Consider the following 26628-nt stretch of genomic DNA (forward strand, 5'->3'; position numbering starts at 1 on the left):
GTGTAATTCTCAATGATGACTAGCATAAGACTTAATGTCCTTCACCTTCTGATCTCATTACCAGAAATTACTCCAATATCTGTTTGTCCTGTCCATCCTCATGATCATGGAGCACTATATTTGGATTTTGCACTAATTCTACGTTGGTGAAGGAGTATGGATTCTACAAGAATGTGGTGTTGACACATCATGATGTCCACCACCTTGAACGATGGAGATGTTATTATGGTCCTACTGTTTGGTGTACCTAATGTACTACCAAAATAATAACATTGAATATTAATATGACATTTCAGTGTGTTGGCTACACTGATTAATACTTCAGCGACGAGAACTTCAAATTGTCTCACTTGGTGTTGTGCTTCTGTAGAAAGATATGGACTTTCAGTGCAGCTACGTGCAACCTACTGTGCTACAACCATGATGCAATCCTTCCCTTTCCTTTCCTCATTCTGGAAAAATGGTAAAAATATATACAGTGCATGTGCACTTTATGTCATTTGTTAATATGTTTTGTACTCATTGCGTATATATTTTGTCATTTCTTGATATGTTCTGTACTCAGTGCATGTGCACTCTATTTCATTTCATGTTCTGCACTTATATATATATATATATATATATATATATATATATATATATATATACTCTGTGACTGTAAACTTAGTTAATTAAGTAGATTATAGAAAAATTTGTTGCTCATGGCAAGTCCAATTGACTCACCATTACTGCGAAATTTTTACACCCCCTCCCCCCCCCCCCCCAGTGGAGGGTTATGTAAGAGGTCCGAGCAGATGTGTAATTTCGATGCATTGCTCATGTGCTGCCTGCGATATGCAAGGTATAAGAGAAAATCTGACCAGAGAGCAGTCTTGACTGCAGTACGAACTGTGTAGCTGTAGCAGTAAGTTGTTGCTAGTCTGCAGTTTGCTCTGGTCTGGTATGGTGTATCGTGTTGGCTGGCCCGGTCGCGCTGCAGTGATGTCGGAGCCTGAGTATTATTGTATAAGGTAAAAAGTAGCCTCGCGCATATGTAGTAATGTTATCTCAAGTCCCATGTAAATGTTTTAAAAATCTCGTAATAATAATCTTTCTCATAAAAAGTAACTTTTACCAACCATTCATTTCAATCTAAAGAATTTACTAATTTCTCCAATCCATGACCATCCCGATTATTGCAAAAGAAAAATCAGTTGTTTCCCTTTCATAAATGACAAATATATCGGCCAGCATTGCACAGGGCTGTGCCAGAAAAATTTATTGTAAGAGCAGATATATATGCGTTATCCGGCGACTTCATTGAGGTAAGAATTTTTCTTTTTTATTCAGAATGATCTTTCAGGGCCATGATGCAGCTCTGCTGACGTCCAAAATTTGCCAGGTTAAATTCGCAGTCAATTATTGAAAAGTTATAAGTGAGCGACAATTTAATTGAGAGGTTAGTTACATTGTATTATTACCAGGTTACGGAAATTATTTTGTTGGGACGTTACACTGAATGTGAACGACATAATTATATTTTTTACCGTTGAGAGGTTTAGGAATTTTTCTGTTTTGAGGTTACATTAAATGTGAATGAATTTTGTGGGGAGGTTAAATGAAAACGTATTTTGTTGGGAGGTTACAACCACTTGACTCTTTCCATTTAGATCTATCTGCATAGTATGTTCATCCCGTGAGAGCACTCTGTAAGGTCCAGAATATGGAGGCTGCAGCGGTGACTTGACAGCGTCCGTCCGTAGCATCACATGTGTACATCTACAGCTACATGATTACTCTGCAGTTCACATTTATGTGCTTGGCAGAGGATTCATCGAACCACAATCATACTATCTCTCTACCATTCCACTCCCGACCTGCGCGCGGGAAAAAGGAACACCTAAACCTTTCTGTTTGAGCTCTGGTTTCTCTTATTTTATTTTGATGATCATTCCTACCGATGTAGGTTGGGCTCAAAAAAATATTTTCGCTTGCGGAAAAGAAAGTTGGTGACTGAAAATTCGTAAATAGATCCCGCCGCGACGAAAAACGTGTTTGCTTTAATGACTTCCATCCCAACTCGCGTATCACATGTGCCACACTCTCTCCCCTATTACGTGATAATACAAAACGAGCTGCCCCTTTTTTGCACCCTTTCGATGTCCTCCGTCAATCCCACCTGGTAAGGATCCCACACCGAGCAGCAGTACTCTAACAGAGGACGAACGAGTGTAGTGTAAGCTGTCTCTTTAGTGGACTTGTTGCATCTTCTGAGTGTCCTGCCAATGAAACGCAACCTTTGGCTCGCCTTCACCACAATATTATCTATGTGGTTTTTCCATCTGAAGTTGTTCGTAATTTTAACACCCAAGTACTTAGTTGAATTGACAGCCTTGAGAATTGTACTATTTATCGAGTAATCGAATTCCAACTGATTTCTTTTGGAACTCATGTGGATCACCTCACACTTTTCGTTATTTAGCGTCAACTACCACCTGCCGCACCATACAGCAATCTTTTCTAAATCGCTTTGCAACTGATACTGGTCTTCGGATGACCTTACTAGACGGTAAATTACAGCATTATCTGCGAACAACCTAAGAGAACTGCTCAGATTGTCACCCAGGTCATTTATATAGATCAGGAACAGCAGAGGTCCCAGGACGCTTCCCTGGGGAACACCTGATATCACTTCAGTTTTACTCGATGATTTGCCGTCTATTACTACGAACTGCGACCTTCCTGACTGGAAATCACGAATCCAGTCGCACAACTGAGACGATACCCCGTAGGCCCGCAGCTTGACTAGAAGTTGCTTGTGAGGAACGGTGTCAAAAGCTTTCCGGAAATCTAGAAATACGGAATCAACTTGAGATCCCCTGTCGATAGCGGCCATTACTTCGTGCGAATAAAGAGCTAGCTGCGTTGCACAAAAACGATGTTTTCTGAAACCATGCTCATTACATATCAATAGATCGTTCCCTTCGAGGTGATACATAATGTTTGAATACAGTATATGCTCCAAAACCCTACATATGTACATGAGCGTAGATCTTTGTGCACGAACGTATTTACCGCTCCGTGTCTCGAGACAGGAGATGGGCGAAGTCTGGCCATATGCTCGCGTACCATTTGCAATGTAAGCGGCAATTCGGTCTGTCGTGCCCCTTCTTTATCAGTGAACAATACTGCAGGCATTCGTAAGGGTTCACCATAAACCAATTCTGCGATGGATGCCCCTAAATCCGTTTTCAATGCTGTGCGTAGGCCCAACAAAACTAGTGGTAACGCTGACGACCAAGATTGTGCATGGCAAATTAATGCAGTTTTTAATGTTCTATGCCAGCGTTCCACCATTGCGGGTGGTACGCTGCGGTGCGATGATGTTGGAACCCGCAGAGGTTTGCCAATTCTGAGAACAACGTCGATTCAAACTGACGCCCCTGCTCTGTGGTGACATGTAAAGTGCAGCCGAAACGTGCGATCCAAGATGAAAGAAATACGTGTGCCATCGTTTCTGCTGAAATATCCGATAACAGTATCGCCTCTGCCCATCTGGTGAAGCGGTCCACCGCAGTGAGGAGGTAACGTTATCCTTCCAACGGCAAAAGCGGTCCCACGATGTCCAGGCGCTCATGTGTGAAAGGTTGTGTGGTAAGTGGGAAGTTTCCTACTGCTTTGTGTACGTGTCGTCGCACCTTACCCCTCTGACAGTTCAGGCACGTTCTTGCCCAATTACGGCAGTCTCTATTTATACCGGGCCACACGAATCTGTCTGTCATTAGTTTGACGCTGGCGTTTATTCCCGGATGAGCCAGTCCATGGATGCTATCAAATCATTGTCGTCGCAATCTCTCAGACACGAACGGTCTCGGTTTTCCTTCCGATACGTCACACCAAACTCGGAAGTGTTCACCCGTAGGTTGTATTTGTTGCAAGCGTAACCCGGACGTACTATCACGAGAGAATTTTGCAAGTTGCTGGTCTGTCTCCTGTGCTGCAGCTATTTCCTTGTAGTCAATAGTCTGAGAAATTGTTTCCAATCTAGACAGGAAATCTGGCACGACGTTCTCAGCTCCTTTCATGTGCTGCAGGTCTGTCGTAAACTGGGCGATAAACTCGAGTTGTCTAAATTGTCGTGGTGAGCAACCATCCTTGTTCTTACTGAAGGCGAAGGTAATTGGCTTGTGGTCTGTGAAAAAAGTGAATGGTTTGCCTTCTACTTGCGGTCAGAAATGTCTGATGGCTTCATAAATTGCCAGCCCTATCATAGGCACTTCATTTTACTTGTGATGATGTAAGCTTGCGGGAGAAGAAACATAGGGGCTGCCAGTTGTTTCCCGCCTTCCGGTGTAGAGCTGCACCTATAGCCTGCTGGCTCGCATCCACAGCAATTGCTAGTCGAGCTTGAGGAACCGGATGTGCCAACCTTATTGCCTGACGTAGACAGGTCTTGATCTTGTCGAATGCCATCTGCATCTCTCATGTCCGCTGTAAAGGTCGTTTGCCTACTGCCTCCTTGCCGACTAGTGGTGACGTCAAAGGTGCTTGAATGGCCGCCGCATTAGGCAGATGTTGTCTGTAGAAGTTAACTGTTCCAAGAAACCGGCGTAGTTGGCGTTAGTCGATGGGGCGAGTCATCTCTTCGATAAGGTCGAGTTTGTCTTGCAGTGGGCTGATACCGGCTGCTGTCACTGAGTAGTCCAAGAATGGCACCTGACGTCGTCGAAGTAAACACTTTGATTCATTGACAGGAATGACATACGCCTCAATACGTTGGTAAACAGCCCTTAGACGTAGTTCGTGCAATTCCTTAGACAACGAAAAAACCAAGATGTCGTCGAGGTACGCGAAGCAATATGGTAAACCATTGAGGACTTCGTCAATGAAACGCTGCCAAGTTTATGCCGCATTTTTTAACCCGAACGGCATACGGAGGTATTCGAATAAACCGAATGGTGTCGTGAGAGCCGTCTTCGGTATATCAGCAGGTGCGACCGGTATCTGGTGATACGCTTTTTTGCAATCAATGACACTAAAAATGGTCGCGCCTGCAAGTGCGTGCGTAAAATCCCTGATATGTGGTATCGGATAACGATCGGGGATGGTACGAGTATTTAGTGCCCTGTAATCTCCGCATGGTGTCCAAGTCCCATCTTTCTTCTTTACGAGGTGAAGTGGCGATGACTACGGACTGTCGGATCTACGGACGATTCCCGAGCGTAATAATTCTTCGAACTCTGGCTTCGCTGCAGCAAAACAATCCGGAGCTAACCGGCGTGAGCGTTGAGACACTGGTTTGCCCTGGTGTAGTCCTGATGTGATGTACCGTATTGTGCTTTATTGTCTGCCCACCAGACATGGATTCGCAGTTTGCTACTTGTCTGTAATCAGACTTGGACATAGGGCTTCGTCCTAGGGTGCCTCTAATGCACTGTGTCCCCCGTCGAATGCTCAAGTGCCTAATGAAACAAGAAAACTGCACCCAATATTGCGTCTGACACATCGGCAATTACGAAAGTCCATGGTAAAATTTAATGGAACCCGAGGTCTACCTCTATTTGACGTTTTCCATAAGTCGCTATCGACGTCTTGTTTGCTGCTGTGAGTTTCGACTGAGATGGAGGGAGCTTCACGTCACGGTTTCTAACAGGCAATGCACTAACGTCCGAACCTGAGTCGAATAGATAAGCACCGCCGGACTTAACGTCTGTAACAAACAGCCGATGGGACAGCGAAGGTAAAGAAGAAAGGTTACCCACCCGTAGCTGCCCCTCGTCGATCTCACCTCGTAACATCGGGCGCTGGTGCTCGAACTCGCGACCGGCGGCGCCTAACGCCGGCCACTGTCGCCATTTGGGTGATTGCAGGGTGATGCGCAGCGCGTCGCCTCGCGCCAGAATCGTCGATGGTACCAGCAGATACGCCCCTTAGACACAATGTCATCTTCCTTGCTCTTCTTGTTTGTGCTTCAATCCGTCAACTTGTTTTCGTAGGTCATCCAGTTGTTGAGAAACACCCGGCTGTTGGCGTCGTCTTATCGCCGCCGTTTCCTGCGAGTCTGTACTGTTGTGTCCGAACATCACCAGCGACGTATGCGCTGCGTCTAACGAGGTGTAGACCTTGTCGGCTAGTGAGATCAACGACGAGACATCTGGTGCGTCTGAGAGCGCCACAGCCGTTCTAACTGCCTCTGGCAACTGCACACGCCATACATGTTGCAGTGTCGTATCTGGCAACTCGGTGCCGTTGACTAAACTTCGCAGGTGCCGCCAAAATTCCGAAGGTGACTTATCTCCTCCCTTTTCACCGTGCAATACTTGCTGGATACGTTGTTCCACCGGCCGACGTAGTCGCTCAGTGAGTAACTGCTTAAAACGCGTATACTTTTGCGTGGCGGGCGGCTGAAGTATTATATCTGCGCTGATCGTTGCCGTTTTATTGTCAAGTGCACTAACGGCGATCATAAATTTCGTCTCTTCGTTTACAGTGCCATGATGCTGGAAAGTCAGGTCAAGCATTGGAAGCCACAGTCCAGGTTTATCAGTTATGAACTGCGGTGGGCGTAATTCCACATTGCTACTGTTCTCTGTCGAAAGGCCGTTACTTGATGGCGCAGAAAAATTGAACACAGAGTTTTCCCGTTCTTCAATGTCGCGTCGTAATTCCTCAACGCTCTTTAGCAAAACGTCGCGCCGATCCGTAACACTCTGTGAGCCGCGCGGACTCGCTGATCTCCTGGTAGACGAAATTGAACTGGGCTGCATTTCTTCGTCTACAACGAAACTCTTTATACGGGGTCACCACTTTAGCCACGTACTACGTATTACAATCTTCAGAAAGACTCACGAAGTAGTTAAGCTATAATATTTTATTTTATTATTGCAACGAAAAGCTCATATTAACATTGAATCAATAACAACAGAACTATTATATATAATCAAAAAATAAACAATCTGTCTCTTGTGCGCGCCGCCACAGAATAATGCTATGCTTCACTGTGCGTCTACGGATGTTCTGCTGGCGACTCCCACAAATCCCTGGCAGCCAACTGTTTAATAAGTTAGTCAACATTAGCAATAAGTTCATTCAAATAAACTGGTTTGGCGCAACTAATATCACTACGTCAGTCTGGTGCTTATGCACTGCAGCGACTGAACCATACAATGTAGTTAAAGTAAAGTGATGTAATTGTGCTGGCGTCCGGACGCGGCAGGAACGCTGTGCTGCGGGCGTCCGGATGCTCGAGGCAGGAGCATGGAGCGAATGGGACGTGGGCAGTTTACACTGAACACGCAGGACGTCCAGCTACGAACAGATCAGAGTATGTTGTCTCCACCAGACCAAGAAAGAATGGTACATCCACAACGGTTGAAAAGAGGGAATAAATATGGCATATTCGACGTAAAGAAAGAATTGAACATACAGGTGTGTCCCATCATTTCTATAAAATTTACGGGTCGTCTCAAATGTGTTTATACATTGTTTTGGCTGTAAGTGGTGGAATCGACTATGGACCAGCGATCCGTCCTGGTGATTCGTACCTAATCAATGATCAGCTGCAATACGAACCACGAATATGTGGTTCACCCACAGACAGCAGCGTAATCGAGTTAAGCCAACGTCTGGGCGGTGCGTTGGACCGCCGCATCGACATCTTTGTTGACACCATTGTTAGGGTAGGTGATACCTCAGTGTATGCGGTAGTTTGCTGTGTGATATGCAGACAAATATCGAATCATTGGAAGGTTGGTTGTTTTGGGGAAGGAGACCAGACAGCGAGGTCATCGGTCTCATCGGATTAGGGAAGGACGGGGAAGGAAGTCAGCCGTGCCCTTTGAAAGGAACCATCCCGGCATTTGCCTGGAGCGATTTAGGGAAATCAAGAAATCTTTGGAAGGTGGTGGGGCTTCGCAGTTATAGGTCTTTAGGACTCAGGCACATTTGAACCATCTGCGTAAACACAGTTGCGGTGTAAAATCATTCAGTTACAGGGTGTTTAAGTTTTCTGAGTTGCCGAGACACTTATAGGCGGGGCAAAACTGTGGGTTCTCTTCCTGACCCAACCACTCGCAATGGCCTTACGTAAAATCAGTTAGCTGTTCAAAACTATCTGTTCATTCACTCACAGTCCGTACTGGCATCGAAACGGAAGATAATAGAGAGAAGGCCGAAATACTGAATTTGTTCTTCCCAAATTCTTTGCCCGCATCTCGTGGTCGTGCGGTAGCCTTCTCGCTTCCCACGCCCTGGTTCCCGGGTTCGATTGCCGGCGGGGTCAGGGATTTTCTGTGCCTCGTGATGGGTGGGTGTTGTGTGATGTCCTTAGGTTAGTTAGGTTTAAGTAGTTCTAAGTTCTAGGGGACTGATGACGTTAGATGTTAAGTCCTATAGTGCTCACAGCCATTTGAACCATTTGAATCCAAATTCTTTCAACGCTGAAGACTTAACACAGTTCCTCCTCTCAATCACCGTAATCAATCTTAATGGCAAATATTGAGGTAACTGATCACGAAACATGCAAGCAACTTCAATCGCTTAATAGTGGAAAGGCATCAGTACCAGATTAGATACCTGTAAGATTCTACAAACATTATGCAAAGGTATGTGTTCCCCTTCTAGAAGCAATTTATCGTAAATCGCTGAAGCAACGATGGGTATCTATCGAATGGAAAAAACCGCTGGTCATCCCCGTTTTCGAGAAGAGGCGTAGGACAGATACACACAATTATACACCTACATCATTGACCTCAATCCGTTATAGAATTGTGTAACGTGTTTAATGCTCAAATATTATATTTTTGAAGAACGAAATTCTCCTGTATAAAAATGAACTTGTTTTGCGCAAACAGAGAACTTGCGAAACTCATCTTGCTCTGTTCCTCCATCAGATCCATAGCAGTGTAGACAATGGCGCTCAGATTGATGCTGATATCAAGAACAAGGATCAGAATTAATTTAAGGAACACACGTAGAATGGTGGTCCAACATGATGCCTAATTTATCATTCTCAATCAAATACTTTTATTTAATAACAATATTATCATGAGCTAGATGACAGTTACCATGAATTTTGCGAAATGTATACAAATAATTAAGATTTTTAAATTAAATTCGCAATGTACAAGGGCATTTGCATTATATATAAAATTGTAAATAGTACTCAAAAAATGTCTAGTATGAAACACCATGGTTGCCCGACAACAAACAGTTACTTAATTAAATAAACCTGCGGCGGCAACTAGACCACAACTGTGAGCTAACCCCATAACAGGACTTCAATACTCGTTCAACAAACATTAAATAAAAAACATTAAAATACATACATCTCCATTGGTTATTCTGCTCTATATAGACAAGATACGGCCAAGCTGCCCAAAGGCTACCCACCTAAAGTATAAGACCGAAGCAATAGAGGTACTTCACTGATTAGACGCAAGCCTGTTCCACAGAGATCACGTTAAGTACTTGAATAGACTACCGTCCCATAAAACACAATTAATGTAACGAAGAGTGAACCCTCACTTTCTTTAAAGAAATCAAGATATTCAATGCTCAGTTTGCACAAAAACTTTCATCACACGCCCAAAAGGGCCTTGCAATAACAGAAATACTGAGTCAATTACTTCCTAATACTGCGACACCCCAGCCCAAGACCAGATACCAACAGAATAACAGCAAAGTACTCAACTTGAGGTTGGAACGAGAGATCGACGGAATCGCTTGTGATCTGCTAACTCTTAGGCCTGTTGTGATGACGGGAAAGCCGCCAAAGCCACCGAAGCAGAAGGGAAACCAGTCCCTGCCCCGCACGAGCAGAACAGCAACGTCTCAGCTGCTACCGATACAAGGCCGTCATATATACAAACAACAAACGGCAAAACAAGTTTGACAAAAATTAGCATACGGAGCAGTACTTGAACGGGCAGTTAATACTTCAACTATTAAACTTCAGTATGGGAGCGGACCACCCGTGATATTGCAAGTTAACCTTCCCAGCAGTAACACGAAGCAATGTACAAGGACGTTTAAAACAATAATTACATGATAATTCGATCAAGACTTAATAGCAACAAATATACTGGAGCCTCTCAGGGGCTAATAAGCACCGTAATTCGGATACGCACCAAATGGCAGATGGCAGGTTAAACTGTATACCTATATCCCGAAGGGCTCTTCAACACGGAGTAACAGAGTGTGCGAACACAAGCACGTACACGCACATAACCCATATATGCTGTAACGATCTTTAATTACACTACTGACCATTAAAATTGCTACACCAGCAAGAAATGCAGATGATAAACGGGTATTCACTGGACAGATATATTATACTAGAACTGACATGTGATTACATTTTCACGCAATTTGGGTGCATAGATCCTGAGAAATCAGTACCCAGAACAACCACCTCTGGCCGTAATAACGGCCTAGATACGCCTGGGCATTGAGTCAAACAGAGCTTGGATGGTGTGTAAGGGTACAGCTGCCCATGCAGCTTCAACACGATTTTACAGTTCATTAAGAGTAGTCTCATCAAGAGTAGTGACTGGCGTATTGTGACGAGCCAGTTGCACGGCCACCATTGACCAGACGTTTTCAATTGGTGAGAGATCTGGAGAATGTGCTGGCCAGGGCAGCAGCCGAACATTTTCTGAATCCAGAAAGGCCCGTACAGGACCTGCAACATACGGTCGAGCATTATCCTGCTGAAATGTACGGTTTCGCAAGAATCGCATGAAGGATAGAGCCACAGGTGGTAACGAATCTGAAATGTAACGTCCACTGTTCAAAGTGCCGTCAATGCGAACAAGAGGTGACCGAGACGTGTAACCAATGGCACCCCATACCATCATGCAGGGTGTTACGCCAGTATGGCGATGACGAACACACGCTTCCAATGTGCGTTCACCGCGGTGTCGCCAAACACGGATGCGACCATCATGATGCTGTAAACATAACCTAGATTCATCCGAAAAATGACGTTTTGCCATTCGTGCACGCAGGTTCGTCGTTGAGTACACCATCGCAGGCGCTCCTGTCTGTGATGCAGCGTCAAGGGTAACCGCAGCCACGGTCTCCGAGCTGATAGTTCATGCTGCTGAAAACGTCGTCGAACTGTTCGTGCAGATGGTTGTTGTCTTGCAAACGTCCCCATTGTTGACTCAGGGATCGAGACGTGGCTGCGCGATCCGTTACAGCCATGCCGATAAGATGCCTGTCATCTCGACTGCTAGTGATACGAGGTCTTTGGGATCCAGCACGGCGTTCCGTATTACCCACCTGAACCCACTGATTCCACATTCTGCTAATAGTCATTGGTTCTCGGCCAACGCGAGCAGCAATGTCGCGATACGATAAACCGCAATCGCGATAGACTACAATCTGACCGTTATCATACTCGGAAACGTGATGGTACGCATTTCTCCTTCTTACACGAGGCATCACAACAACGTTTCACCAGGCAACGCCGGCCAACTGCTGTTTGTGTATGAGAAGTCGGTTGGAAACTTTCCTCATGTCAGCACATTGTAGGTGTCGCCACCGGCGCCAACCTTGCGTGAATGTTCTGAAAAGCTAATCATTTGCATATCACAGCATCTTCTTCCTGTCGGTTAAACATCGCGTCTGTAGCACGTCATCTTCGTGGTGTAGCAATTTTAGTGGCCAGTAGTGTATATCTTTGTGTTATCCAAATTTTCTGTGTGATGTGTTGTTGAGCAAATGGTGTGCTTAATCAGTTTTACTGTAATCCAAAGAAAAATTGACCATCTTAATCTGGAAAACCAGTATTTAATGCCTATAATAAAATCAATCCCTCTGAAATTTACTCTGTCTCGTGACCACCGAGTTCTATGGCCCTGTGCAGTAAACCGATCAAATTTCCTGAGGAAATAAACAATGAAACACATTTTCCTTAGCTCTTGAGTCGCATCGGATGTTATCTTGGTATTCTGTTCTCTTCACAGTAGGCATACAAAATATTCAATCTTGGATCTGCGAAGTTCAATGGTGGCCGTAAAATAGCATCAATCAAAGAATGTCACACGAAATGGTAGAGGATGAGGTACTGAAAACAGGATATGCTAAGACTGAATTTTTCAATTCGTAAATTGTATTGAAAATAAAGTTTCTCCTTCACAAAATCTCATATGAAACATTTTTCATTAACTTCAAGATCAGTGAACTTCTTAACTGTTCTACAATTCTCACTTACTAACGTAGTTAACAATACTTGGATTTAACTTTTCAGGCTTTCCCGGTGATCTAATGACATCTTGGGTTGTCGGGTGTTCTGCCGGATATCAGCGTCGTACTTGCACTATATTTTGGTCACGTAGCTCGTAACCTTCATCAGGTGCGACCTGAGACTGCTCCTCGAGTGGACCTGGTCCAGTATTTATGCCTATGGCCTTCCCCCTCCACCAACGGCTGCAGGCGTTTCCTCTGTGGTCCGCGCCCATTCCCTGCGACCAGCTGGAGCGTTGCTGCTCCGTTTTCCTGCCGCTGCGGTTCTAGGTGTTCCCTCTGCGGTCCACGCCCATCAAACCCGCTCCTGGGGGTTTCATCTACGGTCTGGGGTACCAAGCGTTCCCCTGCGGTCCGCGACCGCTCACCACGACCTGTTGGAGCGTTGCCGCTCCGTTTTTCGTCCGCTGCGGCTCTGGATGTTCCCTCTGCGGTCCGCGCCCACCAGTCCCACTTCTGGGTGTTCCATCTTCGGTCTGGTGCGCCTGGCAGTCCGTCAGGGACTCGTTTTCCATCTCCATATCTCTGGTTCTTCTGTTTGTGTAGTGTTGCAGCTGGCCCCGTTGCTCCTTTACCAATTCCAAAGCCGGATCCCAAGCTCTGTTTAGCTGGTACCCTGTGTCACGGTTCATAAGATCGTCAGCCATTTTAATTTCTATCGATTCTCTTATAACACTGTCCCAAAATCTGGGTGTTTGTGCTAGAATCTTGGTATCCTCATAGTTCATGGCATGATCTAGTTGTAGACAGTGTTCAGCAATGGCTGACTTAGTCACATGTCTTAATCTAGTGTGCCTCTGATGTTCTTTGCACCTAATCTCCACAGTTCTTGTCGTCTGGCCAATGTAGGACATGCCACATTGACAAGGTATATTGTAAATCCCTGGTTTTCGTAACCCCAGGTCGTCTTTGACACTCGCCAGCAGTCCCCCGATCTTGTTGGATGGACAGAAAACACACTTGATATTGTGTTTACGGAGGATCCTACTGATTCTGACAGAAATAGAGCCAGCATAGGGCAGATATGCCACCTTCTTGGCTTCATCTCGGTCTTCTTCAGGAACCTGTGGTATAGTGGCTGGTTGGAGTGCCCTCTCAATTGGTCTGTCCGTGTAACTTGGATTGTTACATGACAAAAAGTCTGACACCGTTTGACAAAATAGATTCCAATATTTAACTTTCTTGTATCGGGATTACAAAACACATAAAATATAAGATGTCGGGCATATCAAATTAACCTATACATTAAATCTGATGGCAAATACTTGATTCCTAAATTCAAGGGTCACTACCGTAAAATTAGCAAAAGCCACATTGCGTTACTGCATACTTACAACTAAATATACAAAATTTCATTACCTTACAAAATTGTATTATGCTGCCTCCATAGGCCAACAGTTAAATTCTCACAGCTAGCCACTAGCTTAAGTCTTACAGCCTACCTTTAACAGAGTACAACGGCAACAGCTACTGCGCTCCCCTACATACAATCGATTCTGCCAGTCAAGCAACATATTTGGTTCAGTGGTGTCAAAGATACAATCTCTTCTACATGTGACAACCATTTCATGTCAGTTTTCGTGAAATATATTACAAAATCGGGCTACACGAACAAGTGGACCCCTCACAGTGCGTACTGTCAGGCTGAGTGCTCACAACTTTAGTTACAGGTCAAATCCAATAACTCGTCCTGGGAAGGGCCATGAGGTGTACAACAAACAGAAATTTCAATCAGTAGTATCAAGTACTCAGTAATAACAAACCGTGATTTCAAGTACAAGATTAATGTTGCAAAATCCACTACTGGCCATTAAAATTGCTACACCACGAAGATGACGTGCTACAGATGCGAAATTTAACCGACAGGAAGAAGATGCTGTGATATGCAAATGATTAGCTTTTCAAAGCATTCACACAGGGTTGGCGCCGGTGGCGACACCTACAACGTGCTGACATGAGGAAGGTTTCCAACCGATTTCTCATACACAAACAGCACATGACCGGCGTTGCGTGCTGAAACGTTGTTGTGATGCCTCGTATAAGGAGGAGAAATGCCTACCATCACGTTTACAACTTTGATAAAGATAGGAATGTAGCCTATCGCGATTGCTGTTTGGCTCTGAGCACTATGGGACTTAACATCTGTGGTCATCAGTCCCATAGAAATTAGAACTACTTACACCTAACTAACCTAAGGACATCACACACATCCATGCCCGAGGCAGGATTCGAACCTGCGACCGTAGCGGTCGCACGGTTCCAGACAGAAGCGCCTAGAACCGCTCGGCCACTCCGGCCGGCTTTGAGGTAAGTGGTCCGTGAAGTAAACACCAGCGATCCAAACACAGGGAGCAGTCCACCATGACACCTCTGCTCAAACCATGATTCGAAGCACGATTCGTCCAACGGTCAGCTCCTCGGTGAACTCCAACCAATGTCCCCTTGAGCAGACAGCCTCACTATGAGCTGTGCGCTTTTAACTTGTCCTCGCGTTGCTACAAAAGTTACAGCACGAGGATACACGAGAAGCCGTAACTTAGCAACGCAACCAAAAAGGTTCAATGAGTATCAGACTCGACATCGGGGCTTAGGAACGGTTCAATTGTCCCCAGCCCCTCCTAAAAGTGAAACACTAGGATGGGAACTGTACTAGAGATCGGCAAAACTATTCATTTAGAAAAAATGTTCAAATGTGTGTGAAATATTATGGGACTTAACTGCTAAGGTCATCAGTCCCTAAGCTTACACACTACTTAACCTAAATTATCCTACGGACAAACACACACACCCATGCCCGAGGGAGGACTCGAACCTCCGCCGGGACCAGCCGCACTATTCACTTAGAGATCGGATCACAACTGGTCACTCACTAATACGAACTACTTCTTTTTCATCACTCACCAGTTACCATTCATTGACAAAGATAAGTAAAAGGAAACAAATTGCCTTAAAGTGAGAAAAAATATAGACCCAGCATATTCTATAATCAGGAGTTATAGAATGCGAGTAAAACGTTGTGCTCTGTGAGACCTATACCCACAATCGTGAAGTCTGGATCATATATAAATGGTTTGAAACGTTCTCAATAAAGAAGAAACTCACGAAGACGATTCTGACAATAAGCGAGGACTTCAGCGCTGAAAGACTAAAAATTTTGAATGATATGATATCCGAATTTGGGCTACATAACGTACGAACAAGGGATGGGAGGGTAATAGGGCGGATAAAGGCTTGGAAAAAAAACAGTCCAAATGAACTCTAAGGCCTGTGGTTTAGGAGCTAAGAACATGACTACTCATACAGCCACTAGCTCTACTATTGCTTCTGTATTGTTACTAAACAGACTGCCTACGCTAAGCTTGTCTGACTTATTTTTTTGAAGTACCGCTGCGTGGTGTGGGATCCTTGCCCGAGAGGATTAACGGAGCACATCGAGAAAGTTCAAAGAAGAGCAGCACGTTTTTTTTTTTAAATGAGGGAAAGAGTTCACGGACGTGATATAGGATTTGAGATGGACGTAATTAAAATAAAGACTTTTTCATTGAGGGGCAGTCTTCGCATGAAATTTCGATTACCAACTTTCTCCTCCGAATGTAAAAATATTTCGTTGATGCCGTCCTACATAGGGAGTAACTATCATCTTAATAAAATAAGGAAAATCACAACTCGCCCAGAAAGATTTAAATGTTTGGTTTATCCACGCGCTGTTCGTGAGTGGAATAACAGAGAATTTTATGAAGGCTGTTCGATGAACCCTATGCCGTGGAATTAACTACGATTTGCGAAGTAGCCATGTAGATGTGGATGTAGATGAGCGACGTGTTCAGTTCTGTCTGCAAGTACTGAATCCAGTAGCAAATGTGGTTCGGTACTTGATAAGCTTGTATTTTTTTTTCACTAAACAGAAGTGGAGGACGGTAACAAATGCCTTCCTGAAGCCAAAGAACATAGCAGCTGAGTCATGGCGGCATATGTGAGGGGGCGCGTGATCCTATTGGCCGGCCTGAGTGGCCTAGCGGTTCTAGGCGCTAAAGTCTGGAACAGCGCGACTGCTACGGTCGCAGGTTCGAATCCTGCCTCGGGCATCGATGTGTCTGATGTCCTTAGGTTAGTTAGGTCTAAGTAGTTCTAAGTTCTAGGGGACTGATGACTTCAGAAGTTAAATATCTATGAAGGCTGTTTAAGAAGTACTGAGCATAGTGCTCAGAGCTATTTGAACCATTTTTGATCCTGTTGGCGCCACGTGTGCGGGCAATTCACCGAGCCTGTCCCTCGTCGTATCATCTTTGCCGGGTTGTGTGATCCCTCTGGGGCTGTGAGGTGGCGAGTGGTGAGTTAGGTACGGAGCTGGACTTCGGTGTCTGAGTATTCCCAGTCCTGGCGATTGCAGGGAGGGCCTTTGGTCTTCGGGGGCCCAGTGTTCCTGCAGCGTTGACCGTTGCTACGGCGAGTGTAGTGAGGAAGGAGCGGCTCTCGTCTCGTGCTACCTGGTTACGACGAGCGCCGGTCAATTGTGGTGTGCTGAATACACCGACATGTGATGTGAACAACTTGTTTGCAGCCACGAGCAGCAGGGCAGTATTATCCGGTGCCTACCTGAAGTCCTGAAGCTATTGGCCTGCTTTGCATTTGTTTGAAATTATCTATGAAGGCTGTTTAAGAAGTACTGCGCTTAAAGACTGTTAATTCTGCCCGATGGAGGGGGGCCAGGAACCCAGTTTCTTATGCCTTTAGGTGACACTTTTGGAGCTGTGCGTCTCAATCTGGAGGTTTCTGTATGCGCTATGTTAGTACACTACTGGCCATTAAAACTGCTACACCAAGAAGAAATGCAGATGATAAACTGGTATTCATTGGACAAATATATTATACTAGAACTGACATGTGATTACATTTCCACGCAGTTTGGGTGCATAGATCCTGAGAAATCAGTACCCAGAACAACCACCTCTAACCGTAATAATGGCCTTGATACGCCTGGGCATTGAGTGAAACTGAGCTTGGATGGCGTGTACAGGTACAGCTGCCCATGCAGATTCAACACGATACCACAGTTCATCAAGAGTAGTAACTGGCGTATTGTGGCGAGCCAGTTGCTCGGTCACCATTGATCAGACGTTTTCAATTGGTGAGAGATCTGGAGAATGTGCTGGCCAGGGCAGCAATCGAACATTTTCTGTATCCAGAAAGGCCCGTACAGGACCTGCAACATGCGGTCGTGCACTATCCTGCTCAAATGCAGGGTTTCGCAGGGATCGAATGAAGGGTAGAGCCACGGTAGAGCCACATCTGAAATGTAAGGTCCACTGTTCAAAATGCCGTTAATGCGAACAAGACGTGACCGAGACGTGTGACCAATGGCACCACATACCATCTCGCCGGTTGATACGCCAGTATGGCGGTGACGAATACACGCTTCCAATGTGCGTTCACCGCGATGTCGCCAAACACGGATGCGAAAATCATGATGCTGTAAACAGAACACTGGATTCATCCAAAAAAATGACGTTTTGCCATTTGTGCAACCAGGATCGTCGTTGAGTACACCATCGCAGGCGCTCCTGTCTGATGCAGCGTCAAGGGTAACCGCAGCCACGGTCTCCGAGCTGATAGTCCATGCTGCTGCAAACGTCGTCGAACTGTTCGTGCAGATGGTTGTTGTCTTGCAAACGTCCCAATCTGTTGACTCAGGGATCGAGACGTGGCTGCACGATCCGTTACAGCCATACGGATAAGATGCCTGTCATCTCGACTGCTAGTGAAACGAGGCCGTTGGGATCCAGCAGGGCGTTCCGTATTACCCTCCTGAACGCACGGATTCCATATTCTGCTAACAGTCATTGGATCTCGACCAACGCGAGCAGCAATGTCGCGATACGATGAACCGCAATTGCCGGCCGGTGTGGCCGTGCAGTTCTAGGCACTTCAGTCTGGAACCTGCCGGTCGCAGGTTCGAATCCTGCCTCGGGCATGGATGCGTGTGATGTCCTTAGGTTAGTTAGGTTTAAGTACCATTTTTGAACTTACCTCAAACTTAGGCCATATTTAGTCTGCGGGATGCCGAGGCCTGACGCTTCTGTTGGTTTTTGGTTAATTCCCTGCTGCCTTGGTCGGTAGACGTGGCAGTCAGCATCGACCATGATTGAATTCGGCCTAATGCAGGAATCATGGTGGGCGTTAATTCGTTAGTGGCGACTCGCAAGACAGATTTTCAGAGTGTAACCAATGAGTGTCGCTTGCGTGTTCATTCCACTGACCACAGCTTTGACGATGCACTAAAGGTGGATCAGCATCCTGAATGTCGTCACAACTAGCGCTCGTTTGACAGCCACTCTCACTGTGCACTGTGGGTGCGTGCATTTCTAAATTTAACTATTTTGTATTTCTGAAGTTAAATAGTTGCAGTCGAGTTTACCCCTTGTGCTTTATTTCCGTGGTGTTTTGGGAGTGGTCCGTGCTGTCTTTCACTTTCTACATGATTTGCGTTCTGAGAGTAAGTTTTATTGTGTAGCCAAAAGCAGACATTAACGCGTTTTTCTAATTGGCAAGTGTGCAGTCTTGTGTAACACTCTCTTTTGTCTATTTACAGCCAGTCGAAATTTATTTAATTGTATTTTGTGCTATTGGTGTGTGTATTTGAACAATCATTTTCACTGAATTTAAGTATTTTCTTTGGTTTATTATTTGTGGCCCAAAAAACTACTTCTGTTGCATGTGACTGTTGTGTTTGAGGGGCGTGTGTATTGCTTCTCATTCGCTTCCTATGTAAATCTAATTTGTATTCTTTACGTTCTATAACTTGTTCTCAAGCGAGCGACCGCCTGGGCTCCTAAAAGTAAAGCTCTTTATAATTGAAAATTTTAAGTTCTTTTACAGCTTTCCGCTCCATTCGCTTCACAGACATGCGCAATTTATTTCTGTTTAAAATATTTTTAGCAACATGTTGCTTTGTCTATTTCATGTCGTGCATATTTTGTTTCCTTTCGAAACGTTTGATTGTGTTACTGTTTTAGTATTGATCACAAAACATTTTATTTTGTCTACTTCTCAGTCGTGTACAAAAGTATCTCTTAAAAAAATGCTTGAGACCTGTTTCATAGATATCTGTAACCTGTTATTGTTTATTACAGGAACTGTTGCTGAAACTTTTCTTGTACATATATCAAAATCCAAAAGTCTGTTTCCAGCATGCTGATCCCTGTAATCAAAAGTTTGCCTGTTATGGCGAAACTCATCCGTCAAATTATTACATTAAGCAAGGAATTATTTATGGAACATTAATTGACGTATCGTTCGAACTACTTTTAGATACGAGTTAGAGAAAGCATAGAGCAGATTTGAGAGAACTGGCACGGAATATTTGTCTTTTTTTTTTCTTCTCCCCTGAAATAAGAATTTCACGCGTATTACAAGAATGTGAACGTATTATAGTTACCTCAGTGATATAAATTATTTGTGGTAAACTGTTGGAGCTGATAGTAATTTTTTTTAAGAGTTTGTTAGTTGAACTACAGAGATTGAACAAAACACGGAAACACTGCGCGAAATACATTCTTGAATACGAAATGAGCGTATGGCTTTGTTGGCCGGGAGGCCCCGTTTGCGGGAGTTCGGCCACCGGATTGCACGTCCTTTTTTAGGTGACGCCACATCGGCGACTTGCGAGTCAATGATGATGAAGGACACAAAACACCCCGTCCCCTGCCGGGAATCGAACCCGTCACCCCCCCCCCCTGGTAAGCGGTAACGCTACCGCTACCCTATGGAGGCGGACATGCTTGAATATAAATATAGGTAATAGCCTAATAGCCAAGCCTACAGATCGCGCTGTTTGTTGACCACGAACGGCAGCTGTACATGTCCGCCATAAGTCAGTCATTGTTTAAACAATGTTCTGTGTAGCCGTGAGTACATTATGTCTCAGCTAACTGAATTCGAGCGTGGGCGAATTGTTTCGCAAGTGAAGGAGCCGAAGTGTTCGGTGTTTCAACGGGCACCGATCGAAGAGTTATACCGCATACGGGGAAAGTGGAAAAACATCATCCGCTAAGTCACAATGCGGACTGAAGTGTGTGTTGAGTGATCGTGAAAGACGGACATTAAAGAGGATTCTGACGATAAATTAGATGACGAGACCTGAAAAAGTAACTACAGAACGGAACTTCGCACTCGCGAATATTTTTACATCAAAACAACGCGAAGAGATCTCCACAGACGGATAGTATCAAGGCGATCTGGAATTCCCAAACGATCCATCAGTAACACAAATGTGCTTGACATGAAGCCGTGGGCTGGGTTTCGCCGATGATTTGGGCAACCACATCGTAGTATCCCATCGCCACCATAGTTTCTCTGGAAGGACGCATTGTTACCAGGACTGCGACCATTTTGATTGATCAGGTCCATCTCATGGTACAGTGTTGCTCAATGTTGGTACAGTAACTGTCATATCTACCATGGCCACCACACTCATCAAAGCGCATTGTTATTGAGTCTTTGTTGTCTGCTTTGGAGGTAAGCTTGTGTGAACGCTATCCACCTTCACCATCGAGACCTAAATTTGCCACTGTTTTCCACTGACAGTGGTATAAGATTCCTTATTGGCGTATTGGTTTTGGGGAAGGAGACCAGACAGCGAGGTCATCCGTCCCATCGGATTAGGGAAGGACGGGGAAGGAAGACGGCCGTGCCCTTTGAAAGGAACCATCCCGGCATTTGCCTGGAGCGATTTAGGCAAATCACAGAAAACCTAAATCAGGATGGCCGGACGCGGGATTGAACCGTCGTCCTCCCGAATGCGAGTCCATATAAGATTCCCTTGAAGACCACACAGGACTTGTATTTATTCGTTTCTAGACGACTGGAAGGTGTTTTAAATTTCAACGGGTTTTAAACTCCGTGTTAGGAATGGTAATGTATTGTGTTTTTGGAGTTTCATGTTTTTGTCCAATCCCTCTAACGTGTCTATAGTTACATCAAACAATACTTCGTCATTTTTAAAATGTATTTTACTTCAGCACAATAGTCAAGCCATAGTCGCAAAAAATCACAAAAAACCTTGTAGCTGGGGCAACCACAGCTATGCTTATTCATCTTGGGTATTAATAATCGCTTCAGCTGTATTTTACTCCTTTTTACTGTACCACTACCGGTTTCGTGGCATTAAAGCCACATCTTCATGTGACATATGATTAAAACATTAGAGCGGAAAAGCTCGGAATCTTTTTGCCAACATTCGTTGTCTGTCAAATACAAAACACCGCTAAAAGACGGTATGTCATGGACTAAAAACTACGAAATTCCAATGCAGAGGATGGGTGTAAAACAAATCCTATCACAGTGATCGCTTCCCCAATCTATATGGAACCGCGTACAGGGGACGCGGTCGCTTGTGCTCTGCTTTAACGCCACGAAACCGGTATTCGTACAGTAATAAAGGACCAAAATACAGCTGAAGAGTTTATTAATACCCAAGAAATTACAGAAAGTTTACATGATTAGTTTCGGTGAAGCTCACCCACCATTATCAAATTGTAACGAGTATGAAATGAGTCGCCATTAATTATGAGAACCTGAAATACAAAGTGCTGTGGTTAGATGTTACTTATATTTCATGTTCTCATAATTAATAGCAGGCTTATTTCATACTTGTTACATTTGATAATGGTGACTGGACTTTACCGAAACTAGACACGTAAACTCTCTGTAACTTACTGCGACTATGGCTTGACTAGCGTACCGAAGTCAAATAAAGTTGAAAAAAAAAAAAAACCTGTGTTTATCCGCACTCCTGAAGATACTCATGTGTAATTAAAAAATGATTTGTCTGTATACATGCAGTATCCATCACCTTACATTTTAATCTATTTTTTTGTAATGTTAACTAATTTTACCAACTGTCTTATTCCATCACGTGACTGTGTTGCTGGATGATAGCCAACTCTTAACCGTCGCTTCCAGCTCTTAACCCTTCTTCAGAATCACACGCAAACTGTGCACTGACGGTCTATACCTGACTCCTAGATAAAACGGGAAACTCTAATGCTGCTATGACAAAAAGACGATAAATTCATGTGTGTCAGTGCGCTTTAGATTGGCGAGAAGAGAAAAAAACACCGACAAATGAAGCGAAGGTTTTGCTTTTAGCGCCGGGAAAACGTTTATCTGGCCCCAAAACGTGACCGAAGGTTATCACACTTGAGGCGGTTCTCACTGTAATAGTTCTTTTCTCCCTCAGTTCCAAATACTATTCGACCATGCACGACTCACGACCCGTTCTCAGAGCTACAATTGCGCCAGTATCTATCTCCTACCTCTCGGAATTGCTTTCTTCCAGAAATGCTTGTTTCCAAGTCACAAAGTAGGACTTCAAAGTATTTTCAAGAGTGGAAGAAGAGGTTCTGGCGGAAGCAAAGTTGTGAGGGCAGATCGTGAGTCGTGCTTGGATAGGTCAGTCGATAGAACTTTTGCCCGAGAAATTCAGAAGTTCCAGGTTCTATTCTCCTTCCAGCATACTGTTTTAATCACTCACGACGGTTCAGTAGCAAAACTTTCTGGAGAAATACACTTCACTTTGTTTGAAATAAAAAAGATTCTTAAGTAAAACATCGTCTGCGATTTGTTGAGCAGTTAATTGATGGATATTGTAAATAATCTGTGGTGTTTATGTAAAAGGAAGTGGAGGGCGCAGTACTTTTGCCTGTCAGCCGCTGCTAGACCTTTCAGAACCTGCCCGCCTTTTGCTGTAGATCCATTGTCCGCCAATAAATGAGGTGATCGCCGGTTGTGCGAGGGATTTGCTCCTCGTTTAAACACCGCCTGGAGGCAGCCCTGAGCGACGAAAGCTTCCACGGCGCTTCTTCCGTGCCGCGCTCGTTAAACCGCTGGCGAGAAGGCAACACGGACTCGTTAAAGAGCGGCGCCTCTCCTCTGATCTCTTACAGTGGATGGGGTAGACGTTGTCCGTAATCCCTGCCAAGTGTCGATTCTTACTGTAGCCGCGACTGTTGTAAGAAATAACGAGACTCAGAACCACCTCAGGCCTTCCGTACCAAATTAAACCGCCCCACCTCAGTATCCTGAACCAGAACTTGTTACCTGTTTTCTTATCCACTTTCATTTAATGCCTGCAATGGACGAACGTGGGACAGTATATAAACAAACACCTGTAGCAGGCAGCAGATTTTTCAGTTTCGTTGGTGTGTTGTAGGCGTGATTTTTCTTATGTACGATGACAGACCTAGACCGACTGCAGATAATTAACGTAACTTTTTCAAAATGTAATGCGAACTCTCTTTGATTTACTGCAAGTCACTTGATTACATCAGAGTTTTGAAAATTCAAAACATTACTCCTGATTTCTCCACCCTGGTGTACATTAAATGATTAACTATCCCAGAACGAGTCAATCCGTAATTATCTCATTTGCTAATGATATGGTACGACCCAGAAGCTCTAATTAGTGGTAATAAGTCCTTTAATGATTTCTACTGTGCATAGCTGTCAAACGGTAATTAAATCATACGCATAAGAAAACTAATTGTTTTTGCAAGGTTATTAACAAGTTGGTGCGAACTAACCATGAGGGTAACGTAGCCCTTCTTCATAGAATTGCCTTTGAAAATTTTTCAGTACCATCCAATGATGTGTCTCTTATATTTTCTGAAGGGATAAACTTGCAAAAGGTATTAACTATGGGGGGCGTTCAACAAGTAATGACACACACTTTTTTCTCGGCCACTTTCGTCTGAAAATTTGCCGAATTTGTTGCGCTACGTCGTGGAATATTCCCACTTCAGCCGCTGTTGTTTCATTAAGTTTCTATAGGTGGCGATGCTATATGTAGGACTCAATATGGCATATGTAACGGAGATCCGTTCCAAGAAGAGAGCTGTCTTTTGGCAGAAAACCAGAGCATCGCAGATATTCATAGGCGCTTGCAAAACGTCTGCAGGGACCTCAACCGGTCAAGTCACGGTGACGGTCAGGTTATTCTGTGTGGTGTGTTCCCTCATGGTGCAACCATCAACTCTGAAGTGTGCTGTGCTGTGCTGCCTCCAGGAAACTAAAGAAAAGACTCAGCGTGTTCGTCACCACAAAAATGGAAACGAACTTCTCCTCCTCCGTGACAGCGGAAGCTCTTACACAAGTCTGCGCACCCGAGAGGGGCTCACGAATCTTCGTTTGACTGTTATTTCTCATCCACCCTAAAGCGTTGGTGTTGCATCTTCTGACTTCCATTTGTTTGGCCCGATGAAGGATGAGTTCCACGGGAAGCAGCACGTGGCTGATGGCAAGTTGTTGATGGAACAAGACCTTGGTTCCGACATCGACCAGTAGGGTGTTACCATGCGGGCATACAGGGCCCTGCCAGTAAAGTAGAGTAACGCCGACGATTTGAACGGAGATTATGTTGAAAAAAATATGATTTTGCAGCCAAAACAGTAGGTGTGTGGGAATCCTGAATAAAGCCATCGTGCTTTCAGAAAGAGTTTTGCATTTCTTACTGAACGCCTCTCGTACAATACAAAGCACTGCATCACGTTATTTTCTTCTGTGTTTTCTAATGCTACGTGCTCTTAAGATTTACAGACGGTTATGCATTCGTGTAGCTTCAGAATTGTTTGTTTTGGCGATTTTAACAAGGAGCACGATTTACAACAGTTCTCTAATTTCTCTATTAATGCACGAAACAAAACCACCATCTAATTAAATATTTGCATATCTATGAACTGACCAGACTTAATAAGGGAGATTTCTTGGAGAGTTAAGAAAGGAGCGGTATGACTTCGACAGTTTTATTGTTGTTTCGGTGCAGCCCTCCCGCTACTAATGTTACCATTGCGTCCACGGTGCTGGCCTCATTTGTACTGTGATTGCAAAACATACGGAGGACGCAGTTTGGTCTTAACGCAACGAAAACATTCGCAGAGTTCTGTAAATAGTACTGAAATACCGTCCTCACGTCAAGGGCCCTGATGATCTCGCTGTTTACCGCCCTGAAACACTAATTAGATTAGATTAGATTAATTATTCATTCCATAGACCCATAAAGGAGGGAATCCTCCTGGGTGTGGAACATGTCAGATAAACACATAACAAAAATGTAATTAGAAAAACATGAGTTTCATTAATTTTAATGATCCTCAGTCAATAAATATTAAAATTATGTACATGAGTTAAATTTAAACTTCTAATATTCATAGGTTTAAAACTTACATCTGCTTTCATTAAATCCATCATTCAGACATTTGCTAGTTTCTTCGCTGTTACAACCAAACATTGTCAAAGCTAAAGTAAATTATTCAGTTCAGTGATCCTCAGTTAAGAACAGTCGGATTATGTACAAGATTTAAAATTAAACTTCCACTATTTACAGACTTAAGACTTACATCTGCTTTCCATACATCCATCATTCACACAGTAGGTAGTTACTTGGCTGTTACAACCAAGTATTGTCAAAAATTAAAGTATAATAAATTTTCATTAAAATGGTCTACTGCACTTGTTGAGAAACTCATGGATGGAATAGAAGGAGTTGGCCACCAAAAATTCTTTTAAATTATGTTTGAATTGTGCTTTGTCTAAAACTAAACTCTTAATGGTTGCTGGTAACTTATTGAAAATATGCGTTGCTGAATACCGGACTCCTTTCTGGGCAAGAGTAAGTGATTTTAAATCTTTATGTATATTGTTCTTATTCCTAGTATTGATACTGTGTACTAAGCAGTTAGTTGGAAAAAGAGATGTATTATTTACAACAAACTTCATTAAGGAATAAATACACTGAGAGGCTGTGGTTAATATGCCCAATTCTTTGAATAGGTTTCGACATGATGTTCTTGGATTTACAGTATTCATTACTGTTATTATACGCTTCTGTACTCTATAAAATTTTTCTCTGTTAGTGGAGTTACCCCAAAATATGATACCATATGACATAATGGAGTGAAAATAAGCAAAATATACCAGTTTTTTTAATATTTATATCTTCAATGTCTGACATCATTCGCATTGCAAACACAGACTTGTTTAGGCGCTTTAGCAGTTCTTTAGTATGTTGCTCCCAACATCATTATATTCTTTACGGCAAGTAGTTCATCCCAGTGCAGTGAAATGCGAAGTGTCGGATCTTGATCAGTTACTGCTGGCTGACATTGGTCGCTACGATACGTGATTTGGATCGCCAGGCTCAGACAGACTGTTAACTGACCTAGTCTAAATTTCAAATATGATGCCAGTTATTTTGTTTGCCTTAGATTCGTTAAAGTAACAAAACCACAGTCGCCACAAAGTCGCGTGCTCACATCAGTAAGAAATCTCGACAAACCCACATGCAACATAATTCACACGTGTAATTTGTAAGCTTTTCATACACTCATTAACAAGTGTGGCATGCTT

The 26628-nt window shown here is 43.9% G+C and overlaps 1 protein-coding gene across 1 annotated transcript in view; it reads right to left on the bottom strand.

Annotated features, from left to right (window-relative positions):
- LOC126456899 (arp2/3 complex-activating protein rickA-like) overlaps positions 1-18368 on the bottom strand; it is a 109554-nt gene extending 91186 nt beyond the window's left edge. The window contains exon 1 of the mRNA XM_050092751.1: positions 18256-18368. Coding sequence (XP_049948708.1) covers positions 18256-18368 — 113 coding nt within the window. The remainder of the gene's footprint in view (positions 1-18255) is intronic.
- Between the last annotated feature and the right edge of the window lie 8260 nt (positions 18369-26628).

This window comes from Schistocerca serialis, chromosome 1, assembly GCF_023864345.2.
Source record: "Schistocerca serialis cubense isolate TAMUIC-IGC-003099 chromosome 1, iqSchSeri2.2, whole genome shotgun sequence".
Classification (NCBI taxonomy): Eukaryota; Metazoa; Arthropoda; class Insecta; order Orthoptera; family Acrididae; genus Schistocerca; species Schistocerca serialis.